Raw genomic sequence first — 22,731 nt, forward strand, 5'->3', positions numbered from 1 at the left:
TTGAGAACCTAAAGAATCTTGGGAGATTGCAGCGCGGGGGTACAGTACTTCAGATTCCTTGGGCGGGGTCTGCCCCTTTTTACTTTTTCCTCTAGAGGGAGCGGTGGACTGCCATTCCTTACTAAGTGGGAAGAAGGCGGAAACCAATTGCTACGACGCCGGTTGGTGGCCAGTTTTGATCGACAAGCTATTAGCTAATGACTCTGAAGTAAGCAACTGCTGTTTATGCATGTACAGCCAATGGAAAAGCAGAAGTGCAGTCAACGGCCAATGAACACTGGTTTTAAGCGTGGTACGGGGGCGGGCCTTTTATGAGGGGGCCGATTCTACATAGAGTCTGAAGCGGACCCTGGAAGTCAGAGCACATCCGGTATTTCAAGAGCTGGGAGGCTCCTCAAAGCAGGGTTGAGAAGGTACGTCTGAAGTGCGCAGTGGGCAAACCAGGAGTAAGAAATGGAGATGGAGCTAGTAGTTATTGTCTGTGTAAGAGTGGGAGTAGCTTCCGTTTTGGTGCAGATTTTACAGCCAGAGACCACCGGGCCCAGCTCGGTATCAAGACCTGGGAAAACTGGGCGGGGAGGGAAGCTAGGGAACTAATGTTGCGCATGCGCACTAGTATTAGTCGGGGTGTGGGGGAGTTTGCGTGGTCTTGGAAGCGTCGCGGCAGGATTCTTGCGCCAGAGACCTAGCGGAGGCCTAATCCTAGGCTCCCCCCGCCCCCCCAATCCGTTTCTGCCTACTCTTCTGCTGACTGCAGACGCCAGGTTTCGTCTCGACTGCTGGTGGTTCGAGGCCCGGCCTCTGACCCTCCTGAGGGAAAGGAAAGCGAAACCAGCTTCTGTGGTTTGGCTGCCTCTAAAGGAGCAGTCGGGGTCCGGGGCTCGATCTGGGGCTTGGTCCCGCAGGCGGCCTAGTCACGGCGGCCCGGATGGTTCACACTCCGCTCCTTTGTGACACGCGCGGACCCTTAGTTACCTGGAAGCCAGAGGCAAAAGCAAGAGGTAGAAGATACGGGCTCAGCCTGGTTTTCCACCCCACAGTGCAGCCCTGCTCTGCTTTCCTGGTTACCTTTGGACAGGTGATGTGGCCTGAATTGCGTGATCTTGAACCCTGTGGGCGTCTGAAAGTCTGCTTAGGAAGGGCATCATTGGGCGGTTTTTATTTTTATTTTTCTTGGGCTCACTGGCTGGAGTTGTGGTAAAAAGTAGGATTTGGCATTTTATATATTTACTGAGTGTGGAATTGGTTATCACGTGCCAGCCAGGTTTCATTGCCTGTCCTCATCAGCCTTCCAGTGACCGAACAACAAAAACCACTTTGAACTTGAGACTCTGCTCTAGCAATAGTCATCTTGTGACTGTGTAACCCAGTAGAAGAGCTGACTGTACCCGAAACACAGACGAGGATTTTAAGGTTAAAGGTTAATGGCAAATGGATTTTTCTAGTTACTTGTCTCCTGCATGTTGCACCGCCACGCCCAGCTCAGATTGTTTTTGTTTTAAAGGAAAAGGTAAAATTAATCTTTTTTTCTTTTGGTACCAGAGATGGAACTTGGGACTTTGTGTTTGGAGGCAGGCGGTGGAACCACTGAGCTAAATCCCTGCTCCAAATTAATCTTAATACATAGCATCTTCAGTCCCCTCTCCTTCGTTATAGATACAGTTCATGCTCTTTGTAGAAATGCTGAAAATTACAAAAGAATATAATTAGAATCAGCATGTTTCGGGAGTTTTGTTTTAAGATTTCTCTCGATCTGTGGCTGGAACTGCGTTAGTGAAAGCTTTCTAATGTTCCCATGCTGGCATTTGAACCCAAGACTGGCACATGCTAGGCAAGTGCTCTAACACTGTGCTATATCCTCAGCCCTATTTATTTATTTATTGGGTTTTTTGAGTCAGGGTCTTGATAAATTGTTTAGGCTGGCCTTGAACTCTTGATCCCCTTGCCTCAGCCTTGTAAGTAGCTGGAATTATATAGCTGTGCAACAGTGAGCCTGGATACTTTGCCATTTTAAGCTCTTTAAACAATCGGTAATACAGGATTAATTCTTGTTCTCTCCTCATGGATCGATGTGTGAAAACCAAAGGAAATAATACGTATAAAAACATTTTTAAGGGGCTGGGGATTTAGCTCAGTGGTTTCGCCGCCTACTGCACAAGTGCAAGGGCCCAAGTTCAATTCCCTGGTACCAACAAAAAAAAACAAAACAAAAACATTTTTACACTTGATCTTAGCCAAAAGCCTGAGAAGTGATATATAAAAGCATTTTTAGGGCCGAGGATTTAGCTCAGTGGTTCCACCACCTGCCTCGCCAGCACAAGGTCCCGAGTTCAATCCCCGGTACCAAAAAAATAAATGAAATAAAAGCATTTTTAAAGTTACAAGATTTTGTGTAAATGTAGTCAGTGGTATTATTATAGAAGCCACTACTGCTGGCCTGAAGAATTTCATAAACCACCCAGGAGTTTTAATACCATTTAGGGAAATCATTGACTCTCCTTATGAACGCATAAAATGAGTCTGAATGTTGTCTTCTAAATTTTCCTTTGCTACTTTGACTTGGCTGTAGAATCTGGTACAGGTTTCTTCCACTTCACCCAGTTTAGTTCCCAGAGTTTTACCCAAATTGCATAGAGCTCTTTATAGTTACTGTGTCATACACATTTTCCAAAGACAGTGTTCAGGATGAAGAGAGAGGGCTGGGGATTTAGCTCAGTAGTTTGGGCACCTGCCTAGCAAGCGCAAGGTCCTGAGTTTGATCCCCGGTACCAAAAAAAAAAAAAAAAAACATGAAGAGAGAAAGGCTACTGGATTGGATTGGCTTTTTTGTTTGTTTGTTTTTCGGTATCAGGGATCGAACTCAGGACCTTGTGCCCACCACTGAGCTAAATTCCCGGGCCTGGATTGGCTTTTTTGGGGGCCACTGGAGTGACCCCCAAAAGGTAGGTTCCATTCTGAGCCAGCTGAAAAATGTTGAATTGAGGTTGCAGTACTCTTGATCTGATAACGGGTGTAGATTTTCTCTAGACACTGTTGTGATTAAATCTGGGGAGTAGGCAGAATGAGTCAGATGCAAGCTCTATTCTCACAGTATGAAGTCCCCGCACAATTAACTAGAATCCAAAAACCTTGGAAAAAAAAGAAAAAAGTTTCAAGGGTGAGGGTGAAGTGGTTATGCTCCTAATTTATGCTTGTTCTTATTTGGGCTAAATATAGTATTATTGGGGGATTACAGGTTTATACTGGAAAAGGATTAAGTATTTAGGACATCGGGGGGCCTTTTTTTTGGCATGGGGATCGAACTTGGGGTCTTTGCTCTTTTGGGGCAGGCGATGGAACCACTGAGCTAAACCTTTGCCCATTGGGACCTTTTTAAGATTCAGTTCTGTCAGACAGTTGTGGTTAGAGTGAAATTCGGTAGTGTCAAAATTTGATAAAAAATAATTATTTTGAAGGTAGTAAGCTTCCAGCTCCAGCTACTCAGAGGTGGATTCAGTGTTAGCTAATCCAGGGATTTTGGTCGAATTTAAGGGAGAGGCTAGAACATTTTAGGGTCTTGATCTGGGAGTTAAAGCCCTGCCCTAGTTGAAATGCAGTTTCTTGGATTGTCCTGAAACTGAGCTGAACTGCCTCCTGGGAGTGGCAGGAAGAGTCAAGCTAATGACCATTTACTTCATCAAAGTCTTCACCACATCATATTATCACTTAGTGGTTTTTAGGCTGTCTCAAAACACCTTGTAGCCTTGTGGGACAGGAGGAGCAGTGCAAATGTACCACAGAAATATACCATTTAAACAAAAATAGTTTTATCCAGTAATAAGATTTATCAAGGTCCTTTATATTTCAGCTTATAATTTTCTTAGACCACCCCCAGTTTAACTTTGCTCTCATTTAGGGAAGTATTAAACCTTCACAATATAAGTAGTTGTGAATTATGATTGAGTAGTTTTTAAAAATTAATTGACATGAGGGCTGGGGATTTAGCTCAGTGGTTCTGCCACCTGCCTTGCAAGCGTAAGGACCCGAGTGCAATCCCTGGTACCAAAAAAAAAGCTAAAGCCAAAAATTAATTGACATGACGTGTAAATCAAACCTAGGGTAAATGTCTTCTAAAACTAGACTTTTGGGGCTGGAGTTTAAAAGCATATGGAAGACTCTGTACATTTAACCCCCAGCACTGCAAAGATAAATTAATTTTATTTTTAAATTATTTTTTCAAATTTTATTTATTTACATATTTATTTTTGGTAGCTTGAACCAGGATCTCGCTATGTAGTTCAGGCTGGCTTCAAACTACACTACCATTAAGTAGTCCCAGCTGCCCTCTTGGTGCTCCTCCTGCCTCAGCCTCCTACGGGCTGGATTATAGGTATGTGCCACCATGTGCGGCCTAATTTTAAAAGCTAGACTTTTTGGTTAAAATGTATGCTTGTGCTATGTAAAAAGCCCTATTCTAAATACTTCATTGTATTATCTTAATCCTCAGCCCTATGAAGTAAATACAGTATATTACTACTGAACTTTATAAATGATGAAACTGAAGCACAGTGGGGATTAGTGCCAGAAGCTTGCTTTTTGTCACACAACTAAGGAAATGACAGCCAGGATTAAAAAAGGAGGAAAGCAGGAGGTGATCCTTGGTTCGTTTTGTTGCTGGAGATTGAACCCAGAGCCTCACACATTACAGTAGTGGTTATAGAGTGAAAACTATGAAGTATGTAAGAGTTACTGAAAAATGACAGTCATTGTCCCCTTTTTAAAAAAATTTTTGTACTGGGGATCGAACTCGGGTCCTTGCGCTTGTGCAGCAGGTGGCGAAACCACTGAGCTAAATCCCCAGCCCCATTGTCCCCTTTTTTAAAAACCATATAGAATTTTTCTTATAAGTTTCAATTTGTTACCTGCTGGGTATGTGGGCACAGAGTTCAAATGGTTGAATTAATACAATAGGAGGAAAAAAACAGCAGTTCACAATCTAATATTTAAAAGTGAACCTATTTTCTTTGACTTGCTGGTAATGTTAAATCGTATACATTGAGGCAGCTTCTGTGCAGGCTTCAGCATTCATGGGGCTGGCCAGCCACCAGGCAGGCTGGCTGGCTCCTTCCCTCCCTTCCCTGCCCCTTCCCTGCCTCCCTCTCTCCTCTCCCTCCTCCTCTCCCTTTCCCTCCTCTCCCCTCTCCTCTCCCCTCTCCTCTCCCCTGGGCTTCCCTCCCCCACCTTCTTTCTTTTGTGTTAGGGGGTTGAACCCAAGTCCTCATGCATACTAGGCAAATGTTATACCACTGAGTTATATCCCCATCCCTCAGCAAGTTATTTTTCAAGACTACTTAAAATGAATACTGAATACATGACAGTTTCTGGTTTTATTGTTTTTGTTTTTTGGTACCGGGAATTGAACTCGGGATCTTGCACTTTTGAGGCAGGCAGCAGAACCACTGAGCTAAATCCCCGGCCCAGCTTTTTGTTTTATAATTTTGAGTACCTCTGCTGAGGCTGGCCACAGAAGAAAAATTTTGACAGATTCTGACAATATTTAGGGTTCCTGCTCTCCTAAGGATGAAGGCATAAAATGAGGCCCTGAACCAAATTAAAGAAATTTGGTTATCATTAATGCCTGAACATTTGTTTCATGTTTGCTGATGCAGCATTAGACAAATTTCCCATGACTTCAGGAGGCTCTGTCCAGGTTTTATTTTATGTAAATAATCCCCTCCCTATTTTAGAACTGAGTATTTATAGAACTGAGGGGAGGGAGAGGATCCAATATCTAGATTTCTGTAGGATTTGTGGTTTAGGGTGAGATAGACCAGAATTGTTGATGATTTTGTTACAGGTTCACATGTATGTTAGAGCCACTATGTTGAATTCTGGAGCAACTTGTAATTTTTTTCTTTACTTTAAAAATAAGCGTGATATAATGTAATTTTAATATGCTTTTTTTTTTTTAAACAGGAATATGCCACCATGCCAGATTTATACTTTTTTAAGCAAAGATTTTCACTTAACTGTGGGATCCTCCTTTTAGGATAGCTGAGTTACTTAATGGTTTTGAATACTTGAAGCTCTGTTAAGAGCCAGCTGTTCTTGTGACTGAAAATACTTTTGATATGAGAGCTGCTATTTTTGAGTTACGAGTGCAATTTAATCTTGTTCAACTGAGTTTGCATATTGGCTTTTGAAAATATAGGTGTCTTGTTAGTTTCTGAGCATGACCAATTGAGGCTAAGGTAGAAACCTGGTAAGTTTATTCTATCTGGTAAAACTTGCATAAACATTATATCTTGGTACTTGTTTATACATTAGTTATTGTCTGTTTGGAACGACCCTAGATCAAACTGTTATACTTTGATTTTTTTTTTTAAGCAAAACATTTATTGGTACATTTTAGATATACATAATGATAACATTCATCATAGGGAATTTGTACCAGTACATGATATAGCTTGCTTCTTTTAATTTCTCGATTCTAAAACTTATTTTTCCCTCAGTTTTTAACATTTCTTTTTTTTTTTTTTTTTGATACCGGGGATCAAACTTGGGATCTTGTGCTTTTGAGGCAGGTGGTGGAACCACTGAGCTAAATCCCTGGCCCAGTTTTTAACATTTCTAAAATAAATTATGTCATATACATTATGTCATATATATTGAATATATACTTTCTTACATTTCTTTTTTCTTCATAATGCTATTAAAATTGCAGTGAACTTTTGCATCTCTAAAATTTAGTACTTACACATATCTCTTAAATTTTGGAAAAGGTAGTAATATAAAAAAAATGGGTTTATTATTTGACATCTTCCTGCTCACCCACACAACACTTGAAGGAGAATCCACAATGAATGTAATCATTATGTCCTGCAAATATGCTAATAAAAAATAATAAAGTTTTAAAGAAAGAGTCCCAGAAAGAGGGAGTCAGTATCCCTGGGAAATATCAAAGGGCAAACTGGAAAAGAGTAGTTTCTGCTGATGTCCTCTCCACTCAGAGGAGTCTGGTTACATGAGTATTGCCCTTTCTAACAGTCCTCTGGGTATTTGAGGTTCTCTCTCCTTTTGATTCTTGAAATTGGAAGCAATAGATACTTCTCGGTTGCTGTTGTGAGTACTGGTAAGGTTGACTTTGCACGTTGCTTCAGTATTGTTGCAAGTTCTGTCTAGGGATGTCATTAGGGGTGTTAATGGATGCCTTAAACAACGACTTTCCAGGTCCTGAATTCTGCCGTCCTGTAAGTGTGCTCTCTAGAGGATGCATTCATCATGGTTTAGGAAGGCTGTACTTGACTTTGCAACAGCCTGCAATAATTGCACCATCTAGATCAAGAGAGCCCAGAGCTGGATGACTTAGACAGACCAGCCACTTTAGTAGGTTCTTCAGCCTTTCAACTGTATCCATCCTTAGGAACAGAAATAACAAAAGTAAGGTGAGTAGGATAGTGGTGAGAGAAAGGAGATGGGAGAAAGCCAGCCAGCCATCGTGATTGTTTCCTTGAGGGAGGAGTGCCTCAAGAAAACTGGTAGTGATGCTTATGAATTCTAAGAGTTGTCTCTTAACACTGCTCCAAGTTTCCTCAGGAAATTGATTTCATGATTGTATAATTAATTGCTTAGATTAATCATGCTGAGTGAGCATTGGGGTATGTGCTGATTAGAATGGGCATTAGTAGTTAGCCTTTCAGACAGCTTCTCTTTTTGGTGGTTTTTTTGTGTGTTTTGTTTGTTTGTTTGTTTTTCTTTTTGGTACTGGGGATTGAACTCGGGTCCTTGAGCTTGCAAGGCAGGCAGCGGAACCACTGAGCTAAATCCCTGGCCCCTTTGTTCATTGTTTTTGAGAGAGGGTCTCACTGTGTAGTCCAGGATGGCCTTGAAATCATGGTGATCCTCTTGCCTCAGCCTCCCAAGTGCTAGAATTACAGATGTGTGCCACTGGGCACAGCCAAACAGTTTTATCTTTTGTGTGTGAATCCTATTTTTCCTCTCCCCCCTTTTTTATTAATTTGAAATAGATGGATATCCTAGGTCTAATAATTTAGGGATTTATATTTAGGAAAGGTGAAAGCTCTTGATCATATTGCTTATTTAGGATTGCATGCAAGGTGAGAGAGGGAGCAAAACTTAAATGCGTGACTTAATGGTGTTATAATATAACTGAGGTATGGTTCACTTAAAATGCCCTTCCTAGCCATGCATGTATGCCTGCTAGCATTTGGGAGGGTGAGGCAGGAGGATTACCATGAGGCAATTTGAGGCCAGCCTGAATTACAGAGTGAGACCCTGTCTTAAAAAAACAAAAAGCAGGGCCGGGGATTTAGCTCAGTGGTTCCGACACCTGCCTTGCAAGCGCAAGGTCCTGAGTTCGATCCCCAGTACCAAGAAAAAAAGCAGGTGGCCAGGGGTTTAGCTCAGTGGCATTGTGCCTGCCTCGCAAGCGCAAGGTCCCCAGTACCAAAATAAAAACCCCAAAAAACAAAAAGCAAAAACCTTTCCTGACAATTTTTTAAAGTATAGGTACTAGGTAGATATGAATGATAAAGCAAATATGGTAAAATATTACACTTAGGACATCTTGGTGAAGAATATAGAAGAAACCTTGAACTGTTCTAATCAAACTAAACCAAAACTAAACAAACCCTTTTTGCCCAAATTTCTCTTCATAGGGGTATAGAATTTTCTTCCTTTTAAAATTGTGAATTCCAGCTAGATGTGGTGGCCCGTGCCTGTAATCCCAGCACTCAGAAGGCTGAGCAGGAGGATCACTAAGAGTTTGATCCCAGCCTGGCTACATAGCAGGTTGAAGGCCAGCCTGAACTACATAGTGAGACCCTGTCTCGAAAAAAAATAAAATTGTGAATTCCTTTCAATTTAGTTTTAGAATGTGTTAAGTGGAAAATTCCTGCGTGTGCATATTTAAAAGGACAGTCCTGTCACTTCTCGGCCGTTTGGCTAAGGTCAAGTGTAGAATGACAGTCTTAGTACAGCTTTACTTACTTACTTTTTTTTTAAGGGTCTTACTATGTAGCTCAGGCTGGCCTTGAACTCGCTGTGTAGCCCAGGCTGGCCTCAAACTCACAGTGGTCCTCCTGCCTCAGCCTCTTGAGTGCTGGGATTACAGGTGTGCGCCACCATGCCAGGTACTGTAGCATTTTAAAAGAATGACATGAAATTGATTTATGGGTTTCTTTAACTAGATTGCTAGTTGAGAATTTCTCTTACTATCCCCCCCCCCATACTGGGAATTGAACTCAGGACCTTGCTTACCAAGCAGCCCCAGCCCCCTCTCTTACTATCTTAAGGGGCAAATTACCTTCTGAAAGAATTGAGTGAAAACAAGAGGTTTTTTTCCTTTGTCATCTTTAAAATGGTTCACAGTGACTGTAAATGTATTCTAGGACATAGATAAAAATGAAAATGGTTGTTAAGGCTGTGGGATTTTAGATAACTTTTTATTTTTCTGAACTTAAATGTTGCTATTTTTAATAAGAAGGTTGGTTGTGCTGTTTCATGCATTGTAGTGTCTTTATAATAACTTTTCTTTATTCTTGATTCTACAGAGCAGAGGCTCTGTCCCACGGACTCTGGAACCATGAACATATTTGATCGGAAGATCAACTTTGATGCACTTCTAAAATTTTCTCATATGTAAGTGTTTTAAATTTGACTGGTTTGTGACTGCATTTTCTGTCATTTCTGGTTTCTTTTCATAGTTTATCAATTTGTATATGTATAAATTAACAAATGAACTTGGCTAGACTCCAGAGAACCTGATAAAAATTCCCAAATTTTAAGGGCTGCTGTGTGATCAAAACATCATTTATGGGCGGGGGATTTAGCTCAGTGGTGCTGCACCTGCCTCACAAGAGCAAGGTCCTGAGTTTGATCCCTGGTATGGGGGGGCGGGTGTCATTTATTCTTGTTTGGGTACTGATTGTTCATAAATTTGGGCTTTGGCCCTTTCCTAGAATTTAAGATTCTCTTAAACTATTTTCACAACATTCTTTTTTATTATAATATACTCTTCTTAAAATATCTCAGAACTATTTGTAATATAACTTTAACATATTCCCCCCTAAGGAAGAGAAATAATTCTTAGTTTACAGATGAGATTGGTCCAGGAGTGATGGATGTTATAAATATTCTTTCCTAGAACCCCTTCAACACAGCAGCACCTGAAGAAGGTCTATGCCAGTTTTGCCTTGTGTATGTTTCTGGCAGCTGCAGGAGCCTATGTCCATGTAGTCACTCATTTCATTCAGGTAAGAATGGGTTTCTCTCTGGTTGCTGTGATGGCATGGTACAAACTGCGTCAGGAAGAAACCAGCTCGGTAGGGTGGTCCAATCCTGTAACCTTTCTTAATTCTTATCAGTAGTTTGAGATGTGAACTCAGCTGGCCATTAAATCAAAACAGGGAAAGTCATTTACATTTACTGGCAGCTGTGCCTCTTTAGGTATAGAAAACAAAATGGTTTTTTTGTTTGTTTGTTTTTTTGGTACCAGGGATCGAACTGAACTCGGGTCCTTGCGCTGCAAGTGGGAAACCACTGAGCTAAATCCCCGGCCCCAAAAACAAAATGTTTTAACCTTGCCACTGCTGACGTACAAGACACTCCCTCCCCATCCATGGAAACATGATATGCTTGAATGAGAAGATTCTTCCACATGGCAGCACCTCTGTAGTTTCTCTCTTTGTTGCCTAAATGACTGCGGAGTAGTTGGATACAAAACACCAATTGTATGGTTATCAGAAGAAGCAGAATTGAAACCTTAATGGATTTGACCCTTTTATTCTCTGTTTAGCTTCCTATTTTCCTATGTTGTGGGAGTGTTTGGGTTTGGCCAGCAGGAATAGAAGGCACAGTTTGAAGAATAAAAAGTTTGGAGTTCTCAGTAACTAAGTTTTGTCTCTTTTTACAATGTCCTTTTTAGCTAGCATATATAGAGGGATGTGTTTGTGTTGGCCTTTGCCACTGCAGAAAACTGTCCTGCTCAAACATCTCTTGGCAAGGATTGTGTGAAGAATTAACTCCAGACGCTCAAAGGGCAACACTTTCTTTGATTTTTTAATTCTAAACAAGGTTAGCCCTTTTGGTTTCTGGTTGTGGATTTTGTTTTTTTAAAGTAATGTAAAGTAGCTAATCTTCCTTATTCATCGAGCTGTATTTGGGAACTCACCTACTTGCCAAAATTTGTAACTCCCACATCAATACTTGTAGCATTTTTTTTGCAGATGTGCACAGAGTGGTGAAAATTTTGATTCGCCCATAATCCCATGTTTCTGGTGGAGGCCAGGAAAGAACACTGCCTTCTTGTTTTAGTTCTCATACTGTAATCAAGTGTCCCTTTCAAAGGGTCCTGGCACCTATTAATGCTACCACTGTGTATTTTGGGTTGCAGCAGGAGGGGGGTATTGTTATTTGGTGTAAAGATTAGCCTGAGGGCCTCACATGTGGAACTACTGAGCTACACTTTCAGCCCATTTTTGTGTCCTTTTTTGAATGATTTTGCTGTTTGAAGTGGAAACAGCATAGTGCTAAAGTGCTTGTGTAGTGCTGTCTAAAATTGTGATACATCTTAGGGAGAAAAAAAAATATGTTACTTTGTTCAGGCAGTAGCTATAGTACTGTTGGCTCTGAGTTCAACATTAATGAATCAGCAATTTATGATAAATAAGGGATCCTTAAACAGAAAGACTCATAATTCAAGTTTATATATTAATCTTTTTTTGCAAAAGTGTGACTAGAGGCTTTCAGGAACCTAACCTTATATTTCTTTCAGGAGCAATGACCAGCACTCACCAATTCATTGTCCACTCTGACTTTATAATGTGACTGCTTCAAAGGAAGGCAGGAGGCTGGGGATGTAGCTCAGTGGTTCGGTGCCTATCTAGCAACCACGAGACCCTGGGTTCAATTCCTGGTACCAAAAAAAAAAAAAAAAAAGGAAAAAAAAACAAAGGAGGGCAGGAACTTCAGTGTCTGTATCTATCCTTAATGATTTTTTTTTTTGTAATGCCTGTAGCTTTTCCTATGTTTATTTTATTTTTTAGATTATTTTATTAGTACATGTTTGCAGTACATAATGATTACATTCATCTTGCAGAGCTGGTACCTATATGTAACACATACGAATTTTTTTACTTTTTCTTCCCAAATTTCTTTATTAAAAAAGAAATGTTAAAAAATTGGTTTGAGGGCCGAGGATTTAGCTCAGTGGTTCTGGCGCCTGCTGCACAAGCGCAAGGTCCCAAGTTCGATCCCTGGTATGAAAAAAAAAAATTGGTTTGGTTTGGCTTGATTTTTTATTTTTTGAGATGGGGTCTCCTTGTGTGGTCCAGGCTAGCCTTGAACTCACTATGTACCTGAGGCTGGCCTGGAATTTGTGGTGATCCTCCTGGAGTGCTGGAATTACAGGAATGTATTACCATGCCTGGCTGAAAAAAAATGTTTTTGTAGCTAGGCAGAGTAGCTCACAACTGTATTCAGTGAGCTGAGGCAGGAGGAATGCCATGAGTTTAAGGACAACTGAACTGCGTATGGAGACTCTGTCTCAAAAAACAAAAAAAATTTTTTCTTTATTACAAAAGTTACCACATTTATTATGGAAAATTCAGAAACAGACTAGTGATAAGAAAAAAGTATCAAAAAAAACCTTCGGCTGGGCATGGTGGCCTACACCTATAATCCCAGCACTTGGGAGGCTGAGGCAGGAAGATTGCTCAGAGTTTGAGGCCATCTAGACCTTGTCTCAACCAAAACAAACAAACCTCACTTATTGCATCATCCAGAAGTAAATAGTAGTTTTCAGGTTTTTTCTACCTCTTGTTCTGTATGTGTATATGTATGCTTTGTTTTTCTTTTTTTTTTTCTTCCTCTCAGTACTGGGTATTGAAAACAGGGCCTTTGCCCTGAGCTACATTCTGTTCATTTTGTTCTTTATTTTGAGACAGGGTCTCTCTAAGTTCCCCGGGCCTCAGCCTTCCTAATAGTTGGTATTACAGGCATGTGCCACTGTGACCTGGCACTTTTTTTCTTTCAGTAATTTAAAGGAAGTCATTTCTACTTCTGCAAATGGAATGTGCTTCAAGCACTTGTCAGTTTGATTCATCTTCTATTTCTTGGGCAAGACTCACTAGTTGTAGTTGACTTGTAGTTGTACTTAGTTAATGGACTGCCCAAACCAGAACAGCCTTCATTATCACCATGGTCCTGACCTTCAAAACGTCTGGTTTCTCTCTGCACCCTTGAGAAAACACTGCCTTTTTCCCTGCTTCCAAGTTAGAAGCAAATATTAGAAAATTCAAATGACTATTTGAACTTAACAAGGTCTCCTGAAAATTTTCAGTTACTTAATTATTGATCGCCTCTGACAGGCTGGTCTACTGTCTGCCTTGGGCTCCCTGGGGTTGATGATTTGGCTGATGGCAACACCTCATAGCCGTGAGACTGAGCAGAAAAGATTGGGACTTCTTGCTGGATTTGCTTTCCTTACAGGTATGTTAAAGTGTCCATTTAACAGGTATGCTAAAGTGTCCATTTAATTTTTTTTGTTGTTCTGGGGATCGAACTCAGGACCTTGCACTTGCTTGCCCGGCAGGCGGAGGCACCACTGAGCTAAATCCTTGGCCCCCTCGATGTAATTTTGAAGGGAGGGGAGGACTGTGCTTTTGGTATCTGTTTAGACAAAAGCCTGAGATTTGTATTTATTCTGATTTACCCCAACGGGCATACTTTCTTATTTGCCCATTCCATTTGTAGAATTCCTTTAAAAGACTTTCTCTTCAGGTCTCTCTAGCTTTGTGTACTATCCAGTGATACTTGTGCTTGAGTATGTTTTGCCTTATTTATTATTATCCTTGTTTGCCATTTCTAGGGTAAGCTTTTTGTGATTTCTATTTTTGTATCCAAAAATAGGCAATGTGTGCTCAGGACTGAACTAGGCCTGAGAATCTGCTTAGTTGGCCCCATACTGACCAGTGTATCAGGAGTTTCTGTTCTGTTAAAGCGATACATTGAGATTCGTTGCACTGGAGAGACAATATGCTAATTCTTACAAGTGGCACTCTTCTAGACTTATCATTAAAGGAAGCAGGACTCAAGCTACCTAATAAAAATACTTACAAAATGACATTTGAATTGGTACAGCTTGTTCTGAGTGACAGTGTGATCTGATCTATATAGTGTTGAAATTTTAGAAAGGAAGGGACTTGGGGATTAAGATTTTTAGATTAGCTAGTTTTTGAAGGCATTAAAGGATGGAATTATCAGGAGAGAGGAAATGGGCAGGGTAGGAGAAATACTGGGTCAGAGCAGGTTGCCTTTCTGTTGGCAGGTGTCCCTTTGCAGAACCTGTCTTTCAAAGGGAGTCAGTCCTGTCTTACTGCAGGGTTACTGGCCTGGCAACTTTTATTCTGATTCCTGATCTGGTCCACATTATAGTTGCATATCATTCCAGCTCAAAAATACTTGATTTCAATATTTGATACTTCATTTTTTTTCTAGTTTCTGTTTTTCTTGGTGTAATCCACATCCAACTAAGAGGACATTTTTGTAGCCATGTCTATAAATAACTAATTTGGGTATAAATTCTCTTTACAGTTTTTTGTTTGTTTGTTTTGTTTTTGTGAGACAGGATCTTGCTATGTAATTCAGGGTGGCCTTGAACTCACTGAAATCTTCCTGCCTCAGACTCCCAACTGCTGGGACTTCAGGTGTGGGCCACCACACCCAGCCTCTTTATTGATTAAGGAAGAGGAGAGAGATTCAATTATTTTCATTTACATAAATAATTTAAAACAGATTTTTGTAGAAGCATGAGTGTACCTGTGTTATTAATGATCAGCTTTTGGATGATCAACTCTTCTTGAAGAGTTGATGGTAATATTGTGTTCTGGGGGTTTTGTTTTCTAGGAGTTGGCCTGGGCCCTGCTCTGGAGTTGTGCATTGCTGTCAATCCTAGGTAACTGTTTTCAGCAGTAGTGTTTGTCTCTTTACCTTTATAAATATACCTTCTAAATAGAGGTCACATATCTGTAGTCCTCAAGTGGTCTTTCTCTTTAACAGCATCCTTCCCACCGCTTTCATGGGCACAGCAATGATCTTCACCTGCTTCACCCTGAGTGCACTCTATGCTAGGCGCCGGAGCTACCTCTTTCTGGGAGGTAGGTGTGGACTGGAAACAGTGGGGTCTGCTCTAGCCAGAATTCTCACTCCTTCCCTATGTTAACTCCCTTGTGACTATTACGTTGATGGTAGAAAGCCTTCATTTTTTTAAAAATAAATTTTATTTTATTTTATCCTCCCTCAAGCCCCTCTCCTCCCTGTGTATACAAGCTTTGTTTCCATTATTTCGTTCAGAAAGCCTTCATTTTGGGGTAAAGTAAGAAATGGCAGTAATGAGCTTGTCTTACTTCGCTTCAGCGTCTCTCAAGATAACTTCTTGCCATGTCTTAACAGGTATCTTGATGTCAGCCATGAGCCTGATGGTCTTGTCTTCTCTTGGGAACCTTTTTTTTGGATCTGTTTGGCTTTTCCAGGTAAGATTTTGCACAGACCTTTCCAGCAACCACTTGCCTCACAGTGCCTTTTTCTCACTCAACCTAAAGCAAGACAGGTTAAGACTTCTCCATGATACTCACCTTTGGGCAGTGTACTCCAAGGCTTACCTACCCACTCCTCCAGACAGAGCCTCTGGCGGAACTGGAAGTACAGCTCAGGAGAGGATGATTTGTTCAGTTCCTTTGCCAGTCCAGCACTGACTTGTGAAAATCGTGGACAGTCTTCCGGTGACCTCAAAGAGTGTGGTAGTGCACACCTGTAGTCCCAGCACTTGGGAGGCCGAGGCAGGAGGATTGCTGAGAGTTTGAGGCCAGCCTCGGCTACCTACAAGGCCAGTCTGAACTACATAGTGAGACCCTGTCTCAGAAAGGAACACAAACTAAAAGTGTCTTGGGAAATAATATGGTCATCTTTATTGTCCATTGTGTGTACTTTCAAGTGGCCAAAAGACGGAAAATATAACTGGGGTTTTTTTTCCTGTACTACAACTACCATATGGTAACTTTTTCTCATTCTTCTGTTAGGCAAACCTGTATATGGGACTGGTGGTCATGTGTGGCTTTGTCCTTTTTGATACTCAACTCATTATTGAAAAAGCTGAACATGGAGATAAGGATTATATCTGGTGAGTGTGAGAACTGGTCTGTACTGAGAAATGTTGAAGTGTGTGTGCTATTCTTTTTTTTTTTTTTTTTTTTGGTACCAGGGATCGAACAACTCGGGTCCTTGCACTTGCAAGGCAGGCAGCGGAACCACTGAGCTAAATCCCGGGCCCTAAGTGTGCTATTCCATGCCATGGCTGAACTTCTATGGCCAGGCTTCAGGAGTGGATGTGATAGCATGGTTTTGATACTATGATTCAGTGGCATAGTCTCCCTCAATTCCCAAAAGATAGCATATTTTCCAAAATGTATAATATATATTTATTTTCCATAGTTTTATTTTTATTTCTTCCATAATGGTTCTGAGGAATAAACCCACGACCCATGCAAATTGAGCAACTGCCCTCCTGCTGAGCTTCACCACCCCACCCCAGCCTCAGTTCTCCATAGGTACAATAATAGCTAGTTCTAGGAGGGATTGTTGCAAAGGAGTCTTTTGTGTGTATGGGGGTGGCGGTCTTTTTGGTTTTTTGTACTGGGGATCGAACTCAACCTTGCACTTACGAGACAGGCGAGGTGCCACTGAGCTAAATCCTCGGAGTATTTTTGTTTTTTGTTTTTTTGAGACAGGATCTTGCTATATAGTTCAGGCTGGCCTTGTAGCCTAGGCTGGCCTGGAACTCCCAGTAATCCTGCCTCAGCCACTCCAGCACTGGGATCATAGGCATGTCCCACCATGCCTGGCTCAAAGGAGTCTTTTTCCTTTTCCTTTTTGTTTTTTGGTACCGGAGATCAAACTCACACTTGCCAGACAGGCGCTGTGCTACTGAGCTAAATCCCCAGCCCTCTCCTTTTACTTTTTATGGTTTCTGTATTCTTTAAATCTTTAACAGTGTGAATAAGATGTACACAGTTTTTTTGTTTTTGGTACCAGGGATCAAACTCGGGTCCTTGCGCTTGCGCAGCAGGCGGCGAAACCACTGAGCTAAATCCCTGGCCCGATGTACACAGTTTTTAAGTATAGTGATCCTCTCGAAGTCTCATAATTAATTTGTAGTTCAGGTTCCAACTGGGATCTCTGCATAGTTGCAAGCCCAGTGTCTTGATTCTGTATGCTGAGTTGAAATGGATCCCAGACACCAGAGTTTTACTTCCTTAGTTAGGGTGCAGTGTTAGAGGTGCTGACTTGTGGGTGAGTGTGGGGGTTGTGGTCTGCTGCTTTGTGGACTTGTGGTTAAAAGAAAGTAGGAAATGGAGTTTGTAACTGGGTCTGTTCTCTTTCAGGCACTGTGTTGATCTCTTCTTAGATTTCGTTACTCTCTTCAGAAAACTCATGATGATCCTGGCAATGAATGAAAAGGTTAGTCAGCCTGTAGCCCACAGCTGAGAGAATGGCTCTTCAGCTCAGTGTACAATTCAGATTTAAAACCTAGGGTAAGGCAGCCTGCTGTGCAAGAGGCAAACCAGAAGTCTTTACCTGGTGGAGAAAAAGCAACAAGTAAAAATCCTTTTAGGGTGACACATGCCTATAATCCCAGCACTTGGGAGACTGAGGCAGGAGGATCACCACAAGTTCAAGGCCAACCTGGGTTACATAGTGAGTTCAAGGCCAACTTGAACTATATAGTAAGAACCTGTCTTTAAAACCAAAAACATGCCGGGGATGTAGCTCAGTAGTGTCGTGCCTACCTGGCAAGCACAAGGTCCTGAGTTCAATCCCCAGTACTGCAAAATAATAATAATAATAATAATAAATTTAAAAAATAAAAATAAAACAATCCTTTTAAATTCTTTTTCCTCTTAACTAATCCCTGAGGTTAGTATCAAAGGGAAAAGAGCTTCAGTAGCACTAAGAAACAATATACTATATGAAGAATTTAAAGGCTATATAGGACTCAGAAAGATAACTGTAAACTAGGTGTGGTGGTGCATGCCTGTAATTCCAGCATTCTGGGAGGCTGAAGCAGGGGGATCAAAAGTTCAAGCCAGCCTGGGGGAACTTAGCAGGAACCTGTCTCAAAAAATAAAAAAGGGCTGGACCCTGGCTTTAATCTCCCATATTCCAAAAAATAAAAAGAAAAATACTGAAGAAGATGTCATATAATACTGACAAGTCAACTTTTAAAGATTTTTTTCCCCCCTCAGTACTGAGTATTAAACACAGGATGTTGTGCATGCTAGGGAATTGCTCTACCACTGAGCTGCATCCCCACCCTTTTTATTTTGAGACAGGGTCTTCTAAATTCTCCAGGCTGACCTTGAACTTGTAAGCCTCCCAAGTTGTTAGGATTATAGGCATGTGCCACTGTACAGAGGAGAAGTAGACCAATTTTACTCATTTGTTAGTCTTAATTTTTTTCCCAAACGTTCTAGGGGTTGGGAATTTAGGTAGTGGTAAAATGCTTGTCTAGCAAGTGTGAGGCCCTGGGTTCAGTCCTCAGCACCAAAAAATGAAAGAACAGAAAGGCAAAAATAAATAAATAGAAGGCAACAAAGAAACATTTTATATCAAACAGCCTAGGAGTGGGGGAAGAATGAAGCCACAGGGTTTAAATTCTTGACAGACTGTTCTGGAACTTGAGGCAGCACAGTGGTAGGAGAGGCAGCTGACCAGATAGGATTGGTGCTTCTGTCTGGGCTGTGCCGCAGTTGGACCGAGGACCAAGCAGGTGCCCTAGTTTCCATTGGAGCAGCACAGCTCTTTCTGCCTAAGACTGACACATCCCCTGGACGGGACTGTTTCTAAATGTCAGTTTATGCTGAGGATTCGTGCTCACCCTCCGCCATGGATCACTTCCCGGTTCTGATGGAAAGTTGGTGGCCATGCCCTTAGTTTGGCTATGAGACTTCTGGGATCTGAGCTGTGGTGACCGAGTAGCCAAAGGTGGTCAGGCAGCCCAAGCAGGTCCTCCTGACGTGAGGCTGGGACAACTGCTTAATCTTTTTTTTCTCCTCAGTCTGTCAGCTGCTTTGGGGAAGGGCCACCCGTGGAAGCTGGTTGAGGTTCAGTTCTTGCTGAGCTGAGGGCATTTCTCATTGTTGATGACCAGGTTCTAGACCCTAACCAGAGTATCATTTAGGAGTTTGAGCTTACATATCAGATGCAAGGAAATAATTGGGTGATTTTTCTCCATTTACAGGACAAGAAGAAAGAGAAGAAGTGAGATGAACATCCAGCCTTTCTCAATTTGGCTTCTCTCCCTCCACCCCTCCTTTCCTCTTTGCACACATTACAAGGTGGCGTGTTCTATGATAATGAAAGGCATCAGAAAAGCTTTTGTACTTTGTGGTTTTCTCTATTTCGAATTTTTTGATCAAAAAACTGATTAGCAGAATATAGTTTGGAGTTTGGCTTCGTATTCCTGGGGTTCTTCCTCCCATTTGTCAGCCCATCTATAGGCTCTTGTTGTGCTCTGGCAGCCAGGCCACCTCAGTGAGGAGTGGGGCCAGCAGAGAGAGAAAACTCCAGGAGTCCATGTTCCCACCGAACCTCACCCAGCGGACCCCAAATTGTTTGCTAGAGCCACCTCAGCTCACCCTTCCTCAACATTGTTTGGTTTGCACACAGTTCCTATAGACTCTGGGCAGTGTGTTTTCTACTAGGAAGAGTTTCGCTGGCCCTGTAGTTAACTCAGGCTCATATTTGAGCTAACAGCCCTACAAAGAAAGCAAAGAGCCCCTTTGATGGATGCTTTGCTTCCTCTGAGCTTTACAAGCTTGTCAGGCAAATGCCTTCTGCCTTGCCATCACAAAGGGAATGTAGGCTTCTGTGCATTCTCTTTCCCACCCCTGCCTGACCCTCAGGGAATCTGTCTGCTTTCCATCCACAGGGTGGGAGGATTTCAGCAGAAAGGGAAGACTTTAAGTCTCATCAGGCATTTATGAAAAGGCTGAGTATATATGGCAAGACAAGACAACACAGAATTCCCAAATTGACCCTTTCTGTATTCTTGTTTTAAAAATTGGTTGTCACCTTAATTACTGAATGGCCTCCACCAGGTGGCTGTGACTAAAGGTCCCAAGAGAGGAAGGATAAGGAAGGGGAATGGTTGAGTCTCTGAATCCTGCCAGACAAATCTAAAGACTTTGGGGGTCAGTGGAGGACAGATCCCCTCAACTGAGTGTCCTAGTACAGATAAGTAAAACAGTGCTCTGATGATTTGGGAGGCAGCATCTTAAGAGCCCTTCAGTGCACTTTTCCCTGGACACTTTGGGAGTGTTAGGCCAGAGGTTCAGGGGAGTAGATAAATGTTCATTTTATAGATGCACTTTAATTTTTGGTCTGCTCACCTGTTTCCAGAAATCTGCAGGTAGGAGTCAGGTGACCAAACTTGCAAGAGTTCCAGTTCCCTGCAGCTTTATGGTTATAGGTGTGGATGAGCAGTCCTAATGGTGGATCACCAGTTCCTTTCCTGTGGGCTGCCACAGTCAGCTTACACAGAAGGGCAGCATCAAAAGTGGTCATGGCCCTGGCTACTCATGGGTTTTAATGCAAGGGGGCCAAGCCATTGAAAGTGCATTATCAGCGGGATGCTATTTGTGAATCTCCCTGTTCACATCCAGCGCACAGTTTGACACAGTGGCTGCTGATTGTAGCGTGCTGTGTTGCTAAGCCATCCCATGAAACTTCCTGGAGTGGCACACCACCCAGAATGGCTCACTTACCCTGAGGATGCTGCTCTTTGGCTTAGCTGCTGCCTCTGTCCTCTGGCTTGAGACCTTACTAAAGGGACTTCCCCCATTAGCAACTCTTCTTAAATTTGGTGATTCTTTGCCAAGCCTGAGAATCTGAAATCCACCTCTTGAAGCCAAACTCCACCTCTTGTGCTTTTTTGCTTGGAATAATGGAGTTTTTCTTTAGAAACAGTGCCAAGAATGACAACATACAAAGAAAGTACTTTAAAAGTAAATGCCTAACAGGTTTTTAATACAAGTATCACTGTAATTTCCACTTTCTTTTCTAGTTCCTTGGTTTCAGCTCAGGCTGCATTCTCTAACTCATACTGTGAAGACAAAGGTGTTTTTGATTCAAAAATATATATCTACATAGACTTAATTTGTAAAAAATAAAGAAAATTCCTTAACCTTTCCTGATGTTTGTGTGTGATCAATCAAGGACACCGCTGGGTATGGGGCTTGCTAGTGGGCTGCGAGTGGGACTGGAATCTGGGTCTGCTCTAGACGTAGACAGAAACAAGGTCCCCACTCCGCCCCAGTACATGGAAAGGTTGGGCTTGTTCTCCGTTCCGTACCGCCCCGAGCCGCCTTCCAGTCTCCCCACCTTTACTCTAGGGCAGTGATGGCGAAACTTTGAGAGGGTTGAATGATGCAGCCTCCTGTGGCACACGCACCATAGTCACCACCACTCCAGGTTGTCTTCTGTAGCGGCACATGCAGGTGGCTCAGGGGTGTGGTCAGATTTGGAATTTGGGGATGCCGGTGGAAGAAAGGCAGATCATACCACTTGTTCTGCAAATGTTTTTCAACTATGGCCAGGCTCTATTTTAGGTGCATCAGTGAATAAAAATCGTCCTTGTAGAGTTTACATGTGAGACTATAAGCCAGTCAGCCCTACTATCAGGTGATTCAGCTCTGGCACATTTGCCTTCCAGTTGCCAGGATCATTACAGACAAAGACCTTCCTGTTGGGATTTGTTCTTCTGACTGGTTTTCCAGGTTTCTCCGAGTTGACCTGTTCGACCTCTACATGTCCCTGTGCCAACCAAGGAGAACCATTTTCCCCTCAACTTGGAAAGTATAACTTTAGCTGTTTTTTCTCTTTTGTTGACTTTGAGGGAAGGCTTGTATTAAAAGACTTTAAAGCCCAGTTTTATCCTTGTTCTTGGGGCAGGCACAAGGCACATGTTTTGAATGCTTATAAATGTCGCACTGTGCAAAGTGAGATTGACTTTGTTTAGTAGTCCCAATAACCTAAGAAGATACTGTTCCAGAACCTAAGATTTACTACATAAGACCAGTTCCTTCACGGCAAGCAGCAGCAGCAGATCTCTATCCAGGAAGAATCTAATCAGTCTCCAGGCCCCTGCTCCTCATCATTTGCCTAGGTGGGTCCTGAATTGGTGTCATCCTTTCCATCCTGACCTATATAGTGCCTGTGGCTGTAACTGCAGTGGAGAAGGAAAAGGTTTGAGCAAAATCTCCCCCATCTCAGATACTCATCCAGTGTAGCAGAGTCAGCGCTCTTCCCTCACCAATTACCTGCTGAAGAGGGTAACAGCTTCACCCTACTCCACAGTGGAAAAGAGCCAGTATCTTCTCCCACCTAACACAGTGATCGTGTGGTGGGGACAAGATGGTTGACAAAGTTCCTGCTTGGTAGCTACAAGTGAGCAGGGGTCAAGGACAGTAGCCTGAGATAACAGCACAGAGGGTGCATCCTGGCCTAGTGGGCCACAAAAAGCACTCTGCAGATGATACCTGAGCTACGATAAAGTTGGGTCAAAGAGATGAAATTAGGGAAGGCAGTGGGACTGGAGGTTTCTGGCTGAGGAATTAGCCTGAAACAAGGAGCATGACCCAGAGTGGGGGACACAAATTTGCAAATGCTAAGTTTTGC

General features: G+C 42.2%; 1 protein-coding gene across 3 annotated transcripts; it reads left to right on the plus strand.

The window, feature by feature from the left end:
• The first annotated feature begins 358 nt into the window (after positions 1-358).
• Positions 359-21,243, plus strand: Tmbim6 (transmembrane BAX inhibitor motif containing 6). Of its 3 annotated transcripts, none has more exons than XM_087200138.1 (10): positions 359-1,078; positions 9,552-9,639; positions 10,145-10,253; positions 13,368-13,488; positions 14,905-14,953; positions 15,058-15,155; positions 15,451-15,530; positions 16,077-16,177; positions 17,439-17,514; positions 19,295-21,243. In XM_087200138.1, exons 2-10 carry the CDS (start codon positions 9,584-9,586, stop codon positions 19,316-19,318), a joined length of 714 nt encoding a protein of 237 aa, XP_087056264.1. In that variant the 5' UTR covers positions 359-1,078; positions 9,552-9,583; the 3' UTR covers positions 19,319-21,243. The 3 variants fall into 3 exon arrangements, with proteins under 3 accessions (XP_087056264.1, XP_004863073.1, XP_087056265.1); XM_004863016.3 differs by having other exon boundaries at positions 359-413; XM_087200139.1 differs by lacking the exon at positions 359-1,078 and adding an exon at positions 2,857-2,942.
• The last annotated feature ends 1,488 nt before the right edge of the window (positions 21,244-22,731 follow it).

The sequence above is a fragment of the Heterocephalus glaber genome, unplaced genomic scaffold (assembly GCF_053883595.1).
Source record: "Heterocephalus glaber isolate CG9 unplaced genomic scaffold, H.glaber_assembly_v1.0 deba00001733, whole genome shotgun sequence".
Lineage (NCBI taxonomy): Eukaryota > Metazoa > Chordata > Mammalia > Rodentia > Bathyergidae > Heterocephalus > Heterocephalus glaber.

Coding starts and splice junctions, on each gene's coding strand:
- Tmbim6 (XM_087200138.1), top strand. CDS start 9,584: ATGAACATATTTGATCGGAAGATCAACTTTGATGCACTTCTAAAATTT. Junction 9,640..10,144: donor CTTCTAAAATTTTCTCATAT/GTAAGTGTTTTA, acceptor ATTCTTTCCTAG/AACCCCTTCAACACAGCAGC. Junction 15,531..16,076: donor GATCTGTTTGGCTTTTCCAG/GTAAGATTTTGC, acceptor TTCTTCTGTTAG/GCAAACCTGTATATGGGACT.